Source organism: Priapulus caudatus, unplaced genomic scaffold (assembly GCF_000485595.1).
Source record: "Priapulus caudatus unplaced genomic scaffold, Priapulus_caudatus-5.0.1 Scaffold1844, whole genome shotgun sequence".
Lineage (NCBI taxonomy): Eukaryota > Metazoa > Priapulida > Priapulimorpha > Priapulimorphida > Priapulidae > Priapulus > Priapulus caudatus.
Genome location: NW_014578905.1, coordinates 40,159 through 51,324, shown reverse-complemented (window position 1 = coordinate 51,324; position 11,166 = coordinate 40,159). Strand labels below are relative to the sequence as shown.

General features: G+C 41.6%; 4 protein-coding genes and 1 long non-coding RNA gene across 5 annotated transcripts; 4 read left to right on the top strand and 1 right to left on the bottom strand.

Annotated features, from left to right (window-relative positions):
* Nucleotides 1-106: 106 nt before the first annotated feature.
* Nucleotides 107-1,344, top strand: LOC106817729. Its single transcript, XR_001395097.1, has 4 exons — nt 107-507; nt 596-733; nt 866-1,078; nt 1,268-1,344. It is a non-coding gene; the product is annotated as an uncharacterized LOC106817729 (long non-coding RNA).
* Nucleotides 1,345-3,149: 1,805 nt separating this feature from the next.
* LOC106817735 lies at nt 3,150-4,015 on the bottom strand. Its single transcript, XM_014822420.1, has 2 exons — nt 3,607-4,015; nt 3,150-3,362 (listed from the first exon to the last, which is right to left on the bottom strand). Exons 1-2 carry the CDS (start codon nt 3,848-3,850, stop codon nt 3,259-3,261), a joined length of 348 nt encoding a protein of 115 aa, XP_014677906.1. The 5' UTR covers nt 3,851-4,015; the 3' UTR covers nt 3,150-3,258.
* A 315-nt stretch (nt 4,016-4,330) lies between these two features.
* LOC106817728 lies at nt 4,331-6,217 on the top strand. The gene is made up of 3 exons (XM_014822415.1): nt 4,331-5,397; nt 5,497-5,929; nt 6,027-6,217. The coding sequence occupies exons 1-3, from the start codon at nt 4,828-4,830 to the stop codon at nt 6,215-6,217; spliced, it is 1,194 nt and encodes a 397-aa protein (XP_014677901.1). The 5' UTR covers nt 4,331-4,827.
* Nucleotides 5,994-7,958, top strand: LOC106817733. The gene is made up of 3 exons (XM_014822418.1): nt 5,994-6,655; nt 6,941-7,073; nt 7,400-7,958. The coding sequence occupies exons 1-3, from the start codon at nt 6,389-6,391 to the stop codon at nt 7,822-7,824; spliced, it is 825 nt and encodes a 274-aa protein (XP_014677904.1). The 5' UTR covers nt 5,994-6,388; the 3' UTR covers nt 7,825-7,958.
* A 705-nt stretch (nt 7,959-8,663) lies between these two features.
* Nucleotides 8,664-9,861, top strand: LOC106817734. Its single transcript, XM_014822419.1, has 2 exons — nt 8,664-9,058; nt 9,496-9,861. The coding sequence occupies exons 1-2, from the start codon at nt 8,692-8,694 to the stop codon at nt 9,726-9,728; spliced, it is 600 nt and encodes a 199-aa protein (XP_014677905.1). The 5' UTR covers nt 8,664-8,691; the 3' UTR covers nt 9,729-9,861.
* The last annotated feature ends 1,305 nt before the right edge of the window (nt 9,862-11,166 follow it).

The window sequence follows — 11,166 nt, the reverse complement described above, 5'->3', positions numbered from 1 at the left end:
CGGTAAACTCGAGGTTAGCATTAACCTTCGATCGACTGGCCGAGGTTGAAGCTAACTCGAGTTAACGCTAACTCGAGTCATCTTAATTCGAGTTAAGGCCCCGTGTAGACGCTTCACTTGAGTTAAGGTTCGTCATGTAGACAAGGCTATTGTGTGCATATAGTTACAGCTACGGCTTATATGTATGTTCATCATGGAAAGGTTACGTACCCTAATCATCCATATTATTGAATTCAGCATCACTTAATCTAATTTTCAAATGATTAATGTCTTTGACATACTAAAATAATGTTTTTATTCTAGACTTTCCGACCTGCACCCCCAATTCCAGAGCTAGTTAAACTGCGCAACTACGCTGAGCTGCAGCAGGCTGCGGTGAAGGTCACTAAACTTGGATCCTCATTCGCAATGATGAGCGCCTCACCCTCGCACTGAGAGAAGAGGATGACAGCCTGCCTCTGAAGTTGTCATTCGATGGTGCCTTAGATGCCACCATCAGCTGGAAAGGTAAGCAACTGTCAAGTGATACATTTGTTATGATAAATCATAAATCATAAGAGATTTTCAGTGCGTTTGCCAAATCTCTACCTTCCAGGACACTTAGTGAAGACGCTGGAAGTTGATGTGGAGCATTCAGGCCTTGAGATGGTGATGAAGAAGCTCCAAAATCTGCTATGGTGCTCTGCAGACAGCAAAAGATCGCCAAAGTGCAGGCTAATTGTGGATAGACCAGGTACTATGTTCAACAAGCAATTATAATTTAACTAATCTTGAGAATTATATAGACTTTTGGATGTTGCACATAGGTGTTCACAGTAAATGCCACGAATCTTAAAGGATTTATTTTATAAAATAACCTTTACAGGTCACTGTTCAATTTGTGTTGACGAAATCAAAAAGATCTCTGACCGTGAGAAACGACCAATCACCTCACGAACACGTCTAAGCCATGTCCCAAAAGAGGCCCTATTAAAGAGCTGCGGCGTACCGTATCCAGCTGAAGGATGCAGTGACTGAACGAGAAAACATTTCTTACCGTCTAGCTCGTGAATCGGTCCCAGTCTCTCGTGAAGTGCAAGTAGGTTGCTGGATACTGTTATTGATGTTTTAAGATGATTAGATATTTAATCATATAAAGGGTGTTTATAGTCAATATATTGAGACACTGAAAATATTAATGGTTTTTAAATTTGCAAGCCTACTGTACACCGACACAAGTTTCCCAGGCATTCATGATCTTTGGTTTGAAACATTTTCTCGATTGCAGGTAGGACTAAACAACCATAATTACAAACAGTGAAAGCTGAAATCAAGGACGAATTCTTAAGTCTGTTTTGGTCAGAAACAAAAAAAAGCCGCTTCACGAGATCCAAGAGGAATGCGCTGGCATCCAATGATGATACGGAAAGTGTTATTTTAAGGACATGACATAACTGTTTATCACTCTGGACCTTACTAAATACCACTACAGGTTTTTGACCATTGTTTATTTTTTAATAGATATGCTATATACTACATTGCCAGTCACCAATGGCGTACGAGGGCACTGCGTAAAACAGGGGTGCTTTCATCTGCCAAACGATTCTACTTTGCGGACTACACTAATTTGCTTCCCCCCCTAGAGTAGGGTATCAGGCGAAAGTCTTTGAAGTGAGCTGATATATAATTCTAAAATATTTGTTTTACATGCTAATCTCTATACCCCAGCTTTGCCATAAATTATATAATTATAATATACTTAATGCAAACATCTATTGATCAAATGTATCGCATATTAGCGAGAAAGAACAACTTTTAACAATAGTATTTACTCGATTACCTTTTTAATTGTCTATTCAGGAATCCGGAAACTTACTCACGACTTTGCCACCAAATAAGAGATACTATGTCAACGGGGAGATAGCTTTTTTTGTATCTTCAGCTACTAAACCATTATGCTGATGACGACAGAATGCTATATTTTCATCTCTGATCCTCCCATCTTATCAAAACCATAAGAAACATCTAGAGAAGTCAGCATATGGAGGAACAAGACTGCTGTGGTGAGTATGAAAATAAATGTGAATATATGTATTTAACCTTGAGATATTTACTAATTACAGTTTTGTATGTAGCAGTTCTCGTGAGTAACGTATTTTATTTTCAGAACAATGGAAAAGAGATCTGTGGAGCCATGTCAAACGTGTGTACGAGCTGACGGGAATCAGCTCAGTTGCGTATGCCCTACACACCTCACCTATGAGCACATACATCTGACATCAGCTGCAAGATGTCGGTTTACGTATGCTACACAGGTTAGTGACATTCGCTGTCAGTTTTCTGAATGGGAAAACAACGCATCCTAAGGCCACATCTTCTTGGACACAATGTTACTGAATAACAGACTTCTCTAATTGAATATGTTTCAGGTCATAAGTGCATCGGTTGCGAACATCATGCAAAACTACTGCGAAGAGACTATGTCAGAAACGGCTGCGTTTCTGAAGCTCTTTGACCGTTTCTTTGATTGCCTGAATACTCGATCTTTTGGTGCTTCGTTCATTCAAAGAAAACCAGATCTAGCAGCATACACGAGCCAAGATGATCCACGTTTTGAGGTAATGTAACACCTACTGTGATGTAAAAGTTGGACACTCTCCTTAACTCGAGTTAAGGCCCCGTGTAGACGCTTAACTCGAGTTAGCGAATAGTATACGTACACACGTACACACGCACGCACGCACGCACGCACACACGCACGTCTACGTGCACATGCACACGCGCGCACACACGCACGCACGTGTACGTGCACACGCACGCACGCACGTCTACGTGCAGATGCACACGCGCGCACACACGCACGCACGCATGTACGCACGCACGCACACATGCACACACGTGTACCTGCACAAGAACGCACGCACGCACAAACGTGTACCTGCACACGCGTGCGCACACACGCACGCACGCACGTGTACGTGCACCCACGGACGCACGCACGCATGCACGCACGTGTACGTGCACACGCACGCATGCACGCACGTGTAGGTACTCACGCACGTACGCACGCACGCACGTGTACGTGCACCCGCATGCACGCACGCTTAACTCGAGTTAGCTTAACTCGAGTTAAGGTTCGTCGTGTAGACGAGGCTAATAAATCACGATAATATTATGGTTCAGATTAAAAAAAGATATTATAATAACCCAAGCACGATTTAAGTATTTATCCAAAAACAAATAAATCATTTTATCAAAATAAGGAATAGAATAACTACTTTAACTTACTGGCTTCGTTCTTGGCGGAAGCTTCCGCACTTCCACACTTTTATGCGGCAAGTTTAGGGAGGGCAGTCTTCCCTTTGCTATTTTTAAGCCTCTGCCTAATAGAACATTCAGAATGATGTAATGACTAATTTTAAACCTTGTTACAATGTTAATTTACTGTAATGAAATAAGTGATATGTCAGTATTTGGAAAACAAACAAATGCACACTGTCAGTGTCACCACACGTAGATCGCTACATCCTTTATTATGACTTGTGTTAATTATAAGACATATGTATATTACAATTATATTTTATAGGACTGTATCAGTGTACCTATACAATGATTAGTAAAGCTTACCACTGAACAGCAAGTGTGATCTCTCAAAGTGATCAGTACAGATGTGGTGCTTTGCCGGATCAAACTTCTGATCCTGCCTAGCGACAGCTATTACCAATTTTTCTCTCCACTCATGATTGTCAGGAGTGTCCTTGGGGAAAGACATATAGCTGATCGCTGGCATCGTGCCATAAGTTTTTCCTTGGGAATTTGTGCATCCCGGCACACAGCAGTTTTTTCCACCTTTCCAACTTATATCTTCCATTCTTAATTAATTCTTCTGAATCGAATTCTTCCACCTCTCCAACATATACTCCTCCTATGATGCAACTTATGATGCTTAGCCACTGATCACTATAATAACTTTAATAATAATAAAGATTTTATTATAGAGATCAGTGTGCTTAGGGAGTGTCTATATTCAAGCCGGTACGGGGAGATTACGGTACGCATATATTTGCTAATATATTGACTAATCATGCGTCAATAAACTCAATATTCACAGAGAGTATAGCTAAGACATGTGTCTATAATATATGTATCTAGAATATATTATGCAAATGATCTCCCTTACCGGCTTGAATTCATACTCTCTGTAAATAGTGAGTTTATTGACGCACGATTAGTCAATATAGCAAATATAAAATTCTATATGCGCGCGGAAGTGAATTACAAATGATTAAATTTCTAAAATTCTAGATACCTATAGACACATGTCTTAGCTATACTCTCTGTGAATATTGAGTTTATTGACGCAGGATTAGTCAATATATTTGCAAATATATGCGTACCGTAATCTCCCCGTACCGGCTACCCGTGTGCTTAGCACTTCGATGCAGCCATTTATCATAGTTCGCCTAGCCGCCGTATCAGCCTCGGTCGCGCCACCAGTCACAACACTAGCGTTTCCAAGCGGCAAACCGTGAGTTAGCAATCCCCTTGGGTTAGTATCTATGCTCAGGACAGCCATTCATCCGTAGGAATTTACCGATCGCTTTTGGCCGCACTGTCAGTCAAAATGATTCTTTCACTTTGTGTGATTCATGGCAGCAGACTGTTTGTCAAGTGGAAGATAGTTTTGATGAAACTTTGACATTTGAAAGATTTTTTGAGACTGTGATAAGAGGGGATGTGCTTGGCGTGCCTCCATGCATTGAGTGGCCGCATGTACCAGGCCACGATCAGCAGCAGCCCTGTGAAAAGTTTGACCCCGCGGTTGATATTAAACTTGCAAAGGTGTTCATGGGTAAGTCTCCCGATGCGCTTATCGAATGCACTGCCGCACTACCTGTTGAGGCATGCAAAAACTCATTCGGGGACTTTGTGAAGTTTGTGTGCAGCGTGCAGGAGCACCCTGATGACTGTGTCTGTCAAAACAAGCCCAAGGTTGTGAGAAATGCGTTCGCTATGATGATTCAATCAGCGGCAAGGGGAAAACCAGATGGACTTTGCCTCCCAAAAAGGATAGAGACCCCAAGAAATCAATTGGACAAGTTAAAAAATCAATTGATTGATATGTTTGAGGACATGGCGCTGGGTTGGGATACGCCAAATCCCAGTCACATGCACGCTGTCACGGATTTGACTAACATTTTGTGGAGCATCGACGGCCACCATGCTACACTGGAGGCGAGAACACATAGATTGCCTGCAATGTTTCGGGAACTGAAAGGCTACAATGTACCGCAGGCCAGCAAGCACAGAAAAAGAGCGGCCGAAAACCTGAAAGTCTCAACACTCCGAAAGCACGTGAATACTCTGAAGAGTATGTTGTCTACCACATGGATTGATCGTCAAAGATGGAAAGTAAAGGTAGGTATAAATTTTGCTATACAGTTTAAAATTTTAATTTAATTTAAATTTTAATAATAATAATATTGAATTCTGAATGTTTGTGTTTGTTTCTTGCAGAAAGCTATTCAAGAACTGCTTTCGATTTTGCATGGCTATGCCACTTACCTTGATGAGAAAAATGAGTCCATGGCGGCATACAGATCTGGAGAACACTCCAGAAGCATGACAGATTCTGAATCTATTCAGCACCTCCGAAAAACACAGAGGATGGATCCGTCACTTTCAGAGGTGAATGAAGCAGTTGGAAGGGCTGAGATATTCACTCCTATTTCCATGTCAGACTACTCGCCAGTGGACAGAAAAAAACGCTACTCCTACCTCCAACTGCTCAAACAAGGACTCGCGTGTGCAGAGTGTGTGCTGTATAGACATGCTGCTGGAGGAAATGCTGGGGATCGGTATTTTATATGGAAGATACCTGAACACTGCTCGGTGGATGAATTGTCCAATGAGAATCTTTCAATCATTCGCAAGTTAGAAAAAGACTCCGGTATTCAAAACACGAATGGCCAGGTTCATTGATACATATGGAAAACTGTGTGGTGCACCATCACATGTGCTGCGAAGCATATTTAAGACATTGACAGGGGACTGTTCTGGACCAGAACATTTAAATGAGGCTGACATTGATGAACGAGTGAAAGTTGCTATATCGGCTGAGGATGAGGACATTGTCATGGACCTACGTCACACCAACACAAATGCAAGTGACAGATTTCAAGTGTTTTTTGATGCAGTTGAAACTTACCTTGCTGACAGGACAGCAGTCCAAGAGTGAAGACACGGAGACTTGACTTACCTAGCCAATGCAATCTCTTTCCGTGACCTGCATGCAGAGGTCTCCAAGAAGGTACCAGAGGGGACTGCCATCCCAAGTGTTCAATGGTTAAAATGGCAATTCCAGCCACGTCATCCAAACACCAAGGCAGGAAAATATTACAAATGCAGAATGAACATAAGGATGATGGTACAGAAACGTCTGTTCGGGAAGGACCATCCTGGTGCTCATTACTGTGCTGCCATTTGGCGCTACATGAGGGAAATGGCCGTATCGATGAAAAAGGATGCCTTGTTGATCAGCATGTACGACAAGCATAAGGTGAAGGTCGGCGAGCCAGGCTTTCCTGTGGCTGCTGCAGAGAGAGGCAAACAAGTCTTGGTGGGACCTGAAGAAATAGCTGCAGTGGGAGACCACGACTTCACTTGCATATCATTGGTACCTAGTGTGATATTCAAGGTGAGCTTTGCAATTTTAATTCCATCAGCTAAAGATATAAAAATTTGTTTCAGATTTTCTTTCAGAGATGTCTTTGTACAGTCCTAGATTTAGTGTTTCAATTTTATATCAATTATAAATTCTTTAGCTAAGTCAATGCCAACTCAGACTGTGTTAAAGTCAATTTGCCATGCTATTTTCATAGGTCCACTTAGAATGGTATGGTAGTTTTTATTTTTCATCCTATTAAAAATGTTTTTTATTTGATATTTTTCTCTTCCTCAGATTGATATCCCCGAGACTATGGAAGGTTCCTTTTACAGAGGACAAGTCCACATTGGTGTGAAGGACGCAGTTTTCCAGGCATCCAGCCCTCTACGCCATGCTACCGAGCTCAAGAACATCTTGGATAATGAAGGTATTTGTATAGAGATTTTCAAATAACATTTCATTGGTTTTCAGGTCTGTGTTGTAAAAGCAAAACTTCAGGCATTTCAAGTGTACAAAATTTGATGAATGCGACTTGGGATGTTGTCAAACATTGTCCAGGTCAACATGTATCTATGTTCAGTGCAATCAGGAGAGATCACCACTCTCAAATCTGCAAATTACATGAATGAATACGAGTATTAACCCAGTGGGTAGTCCTATCTACTCTGAGACTGTGCTGCCTCCTGGATGATTGCAATCTCTCCTGATGTGCTCTAAACAGTTTAACCAAGTAACTTCTTTCATTCTTTGCAGATATGGAGAAACACATTCTCTTCCTGTATACAGATGGAGGCCCTGATCACCGCCTGACGTATCTGAGTGTGCAGCTATCACTCATCGCCATTTTCCTGGAGATGGACCTGGACGTCCTGATAGCTGCTCGCACTGCGCCTAACCATTCCTGGGCCAATCCCGTTGAAAGGATCATGAGCATTGTAAACATTGGCTTGCAGTGTGTTGGTGTTATGCGCCAGAAGGGTTCCGAGGAGTCTGAGAAGAAAATTGGTGAATATACTTTTTTTTATTTCTTTTTTTCTTTACATGTAGTATGGCAACTGAAAATTATCTGTTTTGTTACTGTTTGTTATGTGGCCTCACTATGTAACATCTCCCAAATCGGGGAATTATTTACAGTGCAAACACGTCACAGTCATTCATCTCATTTACTCAATGAATAAAATCATAGAACATCGATTAAATTCTGAACGATTGAGTGAATATCGTCTCTTTAATATGGTGACATAAATTAAATTAACTTTACTTTGTAACTTCTGCTTAACACCATTGATTTTCAGAAAAATGCAACAACTTGAACAGTGAGGATTGCTTGTGACACAGATGACCTGAAGGCGGAGCTGGCTCAATCTCTTTCGCCATGCCGTGAGATGATCCCTGGTCTCAGGAAGCGTTTAGAACTTAAAGGCCAGCCATTTGAAGTCTTTGAACCTGTCATTGAACGAGAAGTCCATGATCTCTGGTCAAACCTACAGACTGTTAATGAAACTCTTTAGGTATGTGTTGCACTCTATTGTAAAACTGCAGCTGAAAAAAGGAAATACTATGTCAAGTTTAAAATATAATAATTTAACCAGCAGTGTATGAAACTGATATGACCTTGTTTTTCCTTTTAGCCATATCTGAATCCAGTCTCTAGGATCAGCATCTGCAGTAAACATGATAGTTGTCATGTCTAAACATGCACATTGAGTTCTGTTCAGTCCATATTTTGTCTCATGTGTGGCATGTCTTGTATTTTGCAGATCACAGACACCACCAAGAATGATGTCAAGTCAAAGGCAAAACTCCAGGATTTCATGGATCATTGCTGTCGCCAGAGACATCACACGTTCCAGATAAAAAAGTGTGGCCAACCCGGGTGCAAGATTTGCAGGTAATTAAATACTAGTAGTCTATCTAGAAACATGCTTGCAAATGTATTGTTAGAATATACTTGTAGTAGCGGATATTTGATTCACATTGACCTTCCTGAGCACTTAATATTATGTGGATGAATCTTTTGATGTTTGATCTGCAGGCCTCCAAGAATGAATCGAGAGAAGTTCCGCTCTGTTGACTTCCTACCAGACCCAGAACCAGACCAGACTCGCACTCGAAACGACCCAACAGCGAATCCTGGAGAAGAGTTGCATTACAGGTGTTTCGAGGATGTCTACCAGACCGCAACAACTGAGGATCATCGACCGTCCAAGAATCCACCAAAGAAGAAACCGTCCTTTGGACATGGATTTTCCCCAAGTCAAAGGCACGTGACCAATGTTGACATGATGTTGCAGTGTTCAGAATGTGACCAATGGAGGTTACTGTTCTGCAAAACAAAGCTCTCAAGAACCCAGAAAGCAACACTTAAGCGCATCATAGATGATGCGGACTACACTTTTAGTGCCACCTTGGGTGAGTTTTAAGGTCTATCCTTAATATAAAGTTGTAGAAGAAAACGTTAACTGGGTGAACCCAGGAAAAAAACAATGTTTCTTTCTGGAATAACTGTTCAAAGTTGTTTCTTGTGATGGTGTAGGCCTATACTATTCTGAAGAAACCAAGTTGCATGCATGTTTATGAACATAGATGTTTACTTGTGTGCTGGCATTTTTAAATTGCTTCTGACTGGCGAAAAAAGATCATGTGACAGCGAGGGATGGAAGTTTAGATCTGTTCTGTCAACCGTCAGTTGTGCCTCGGTAGCTCAGTTGGCAGAATGCCGGGCTAGTAAACTGGAGGTCTCAGGGTCGAGTCACATTTTCTTTCTTCACTTTTTTATACTGCATCATTCATATTTTCTGGTTAGTTTCTTTTTTTATCCTCTGTATCCATTTCTTTTTAAATTGCAGATGAAATGGAATTCCCTGATGATTTCCCAGACATTTTGGTGAGGAGCCATCGATGCCATGATCCAATTGAATCGCTGTATTATGGATGTAGTTACGATGTCATCTGTGTACACTGTTCTACAGGAGACCATCTTCTTCATGTGGAGGACACCAATCCGTATTATCCACAGTGTCAAGGATGCATGGATGCCGGAAAAGAGAAAATTCCCCGCAAGGGTGGATCAAAGGATTAATGACTCTGCCATTGGCTGTTGATTGTGCTCTCCCGTGACATTTACATATATGAGCATTACATGTAGTCCCAGTCAGCACTACATGTATGGAAGACAAACAGTAAAAATTTGAGTAAAAACTGTCAACAAAGAAGTTTTTAAGACATTTTTCAATCTTATTTTGCATATGTACAAGACCTGATACCCTCACTAATTTCTATTGGTTTGTATATGAAAGATGAATATTAATCTAAATCCCTCATCAAAATCTCAACAATGCCTGACGAGAACCATGTCATCGGCCTAATCATCATCTTCAGATTTTTACTCAAGGATGTGATACTGATAGTAATATGATACATTATTGTGTATAAGAAAAAAGATGTATTGATGTCATAATAATGGTACATATATATATATATATGGTATAGTGGTGTCATAGGTGTGATCGGTGAATGCATAGAGCAAACAAACTATAGGGGAAATTTCAAGTGGTCGCTGAGAGCAAATGTCGCTAAATATACATCATGTGACATGCGATATTATGTATGTAATCGGAAAATATGTGACATTGTTGTGTGTCCCGTTTCACAACAAATACTATACAACAACAATAGTAGACATATTGACTTGCCTTCTTGTATGGTTTTTAAACACTGGTACTGTGTATATTTGATGGATTAGCTAGATTTGTAATGATAACAATATAATTTCTGCTCACCGATTATCTTTCGCTGGCGTCATTTTACCCATAATGCGTCGCGCGGTTGCTGTACGATAAACCCATAAAGGGTACAAAATTCAACCCTACCTACAATTTCATCCCCAGTCAGGGGCGGCGCGTACGGGAGGCCGGCCCCCCCCCCTTTTTTTGGCAGAAAATATATGTCTATATGTATTTTGTATGATCGGAAAGAAATGCAAGAAAAGAAAGAGGGAATAAGGAGGAGAGGAAGAGGGAAAGAGCGAAAGAGAGTGTTTATCCACATTTCATCTGCCTACTGGAAAATTACAAAGTTTGACGAAGTCTCTCTATAGCCTTACTCTATAGCAAACAGACATGCACAGCGCCGTATTTGCCCCAATACCGTGCGGACTTCGGGGCCTGATCCTGTGCTTCGGAGGCTCGATCGAGGGTCGAATATCAGTACCGTACTTGCATATGCACACACTGTACTTATACTGCACTACGCACGCGTACGCACGCAGAGCCTAACTTAGTACTTAGCCTAGCCTGGCATGCATATAGCGCATAGGGGCAGGGCTCGACTTTAACGGTGGCCCGGGTGCCAATGGCCACCTGAAACGACGTCGGGCCACCTGAAACTGTCGGGTTGGCCACCAATAAAAATAAGGCCGTGGCTACGCGACCGGTTCCGGAACGAGAGCAGCCAGGCTACGCCGTCCGGACATCCATCTCACACAGAGATCTTGCGGAACACGCATGATTGCGCAAGGG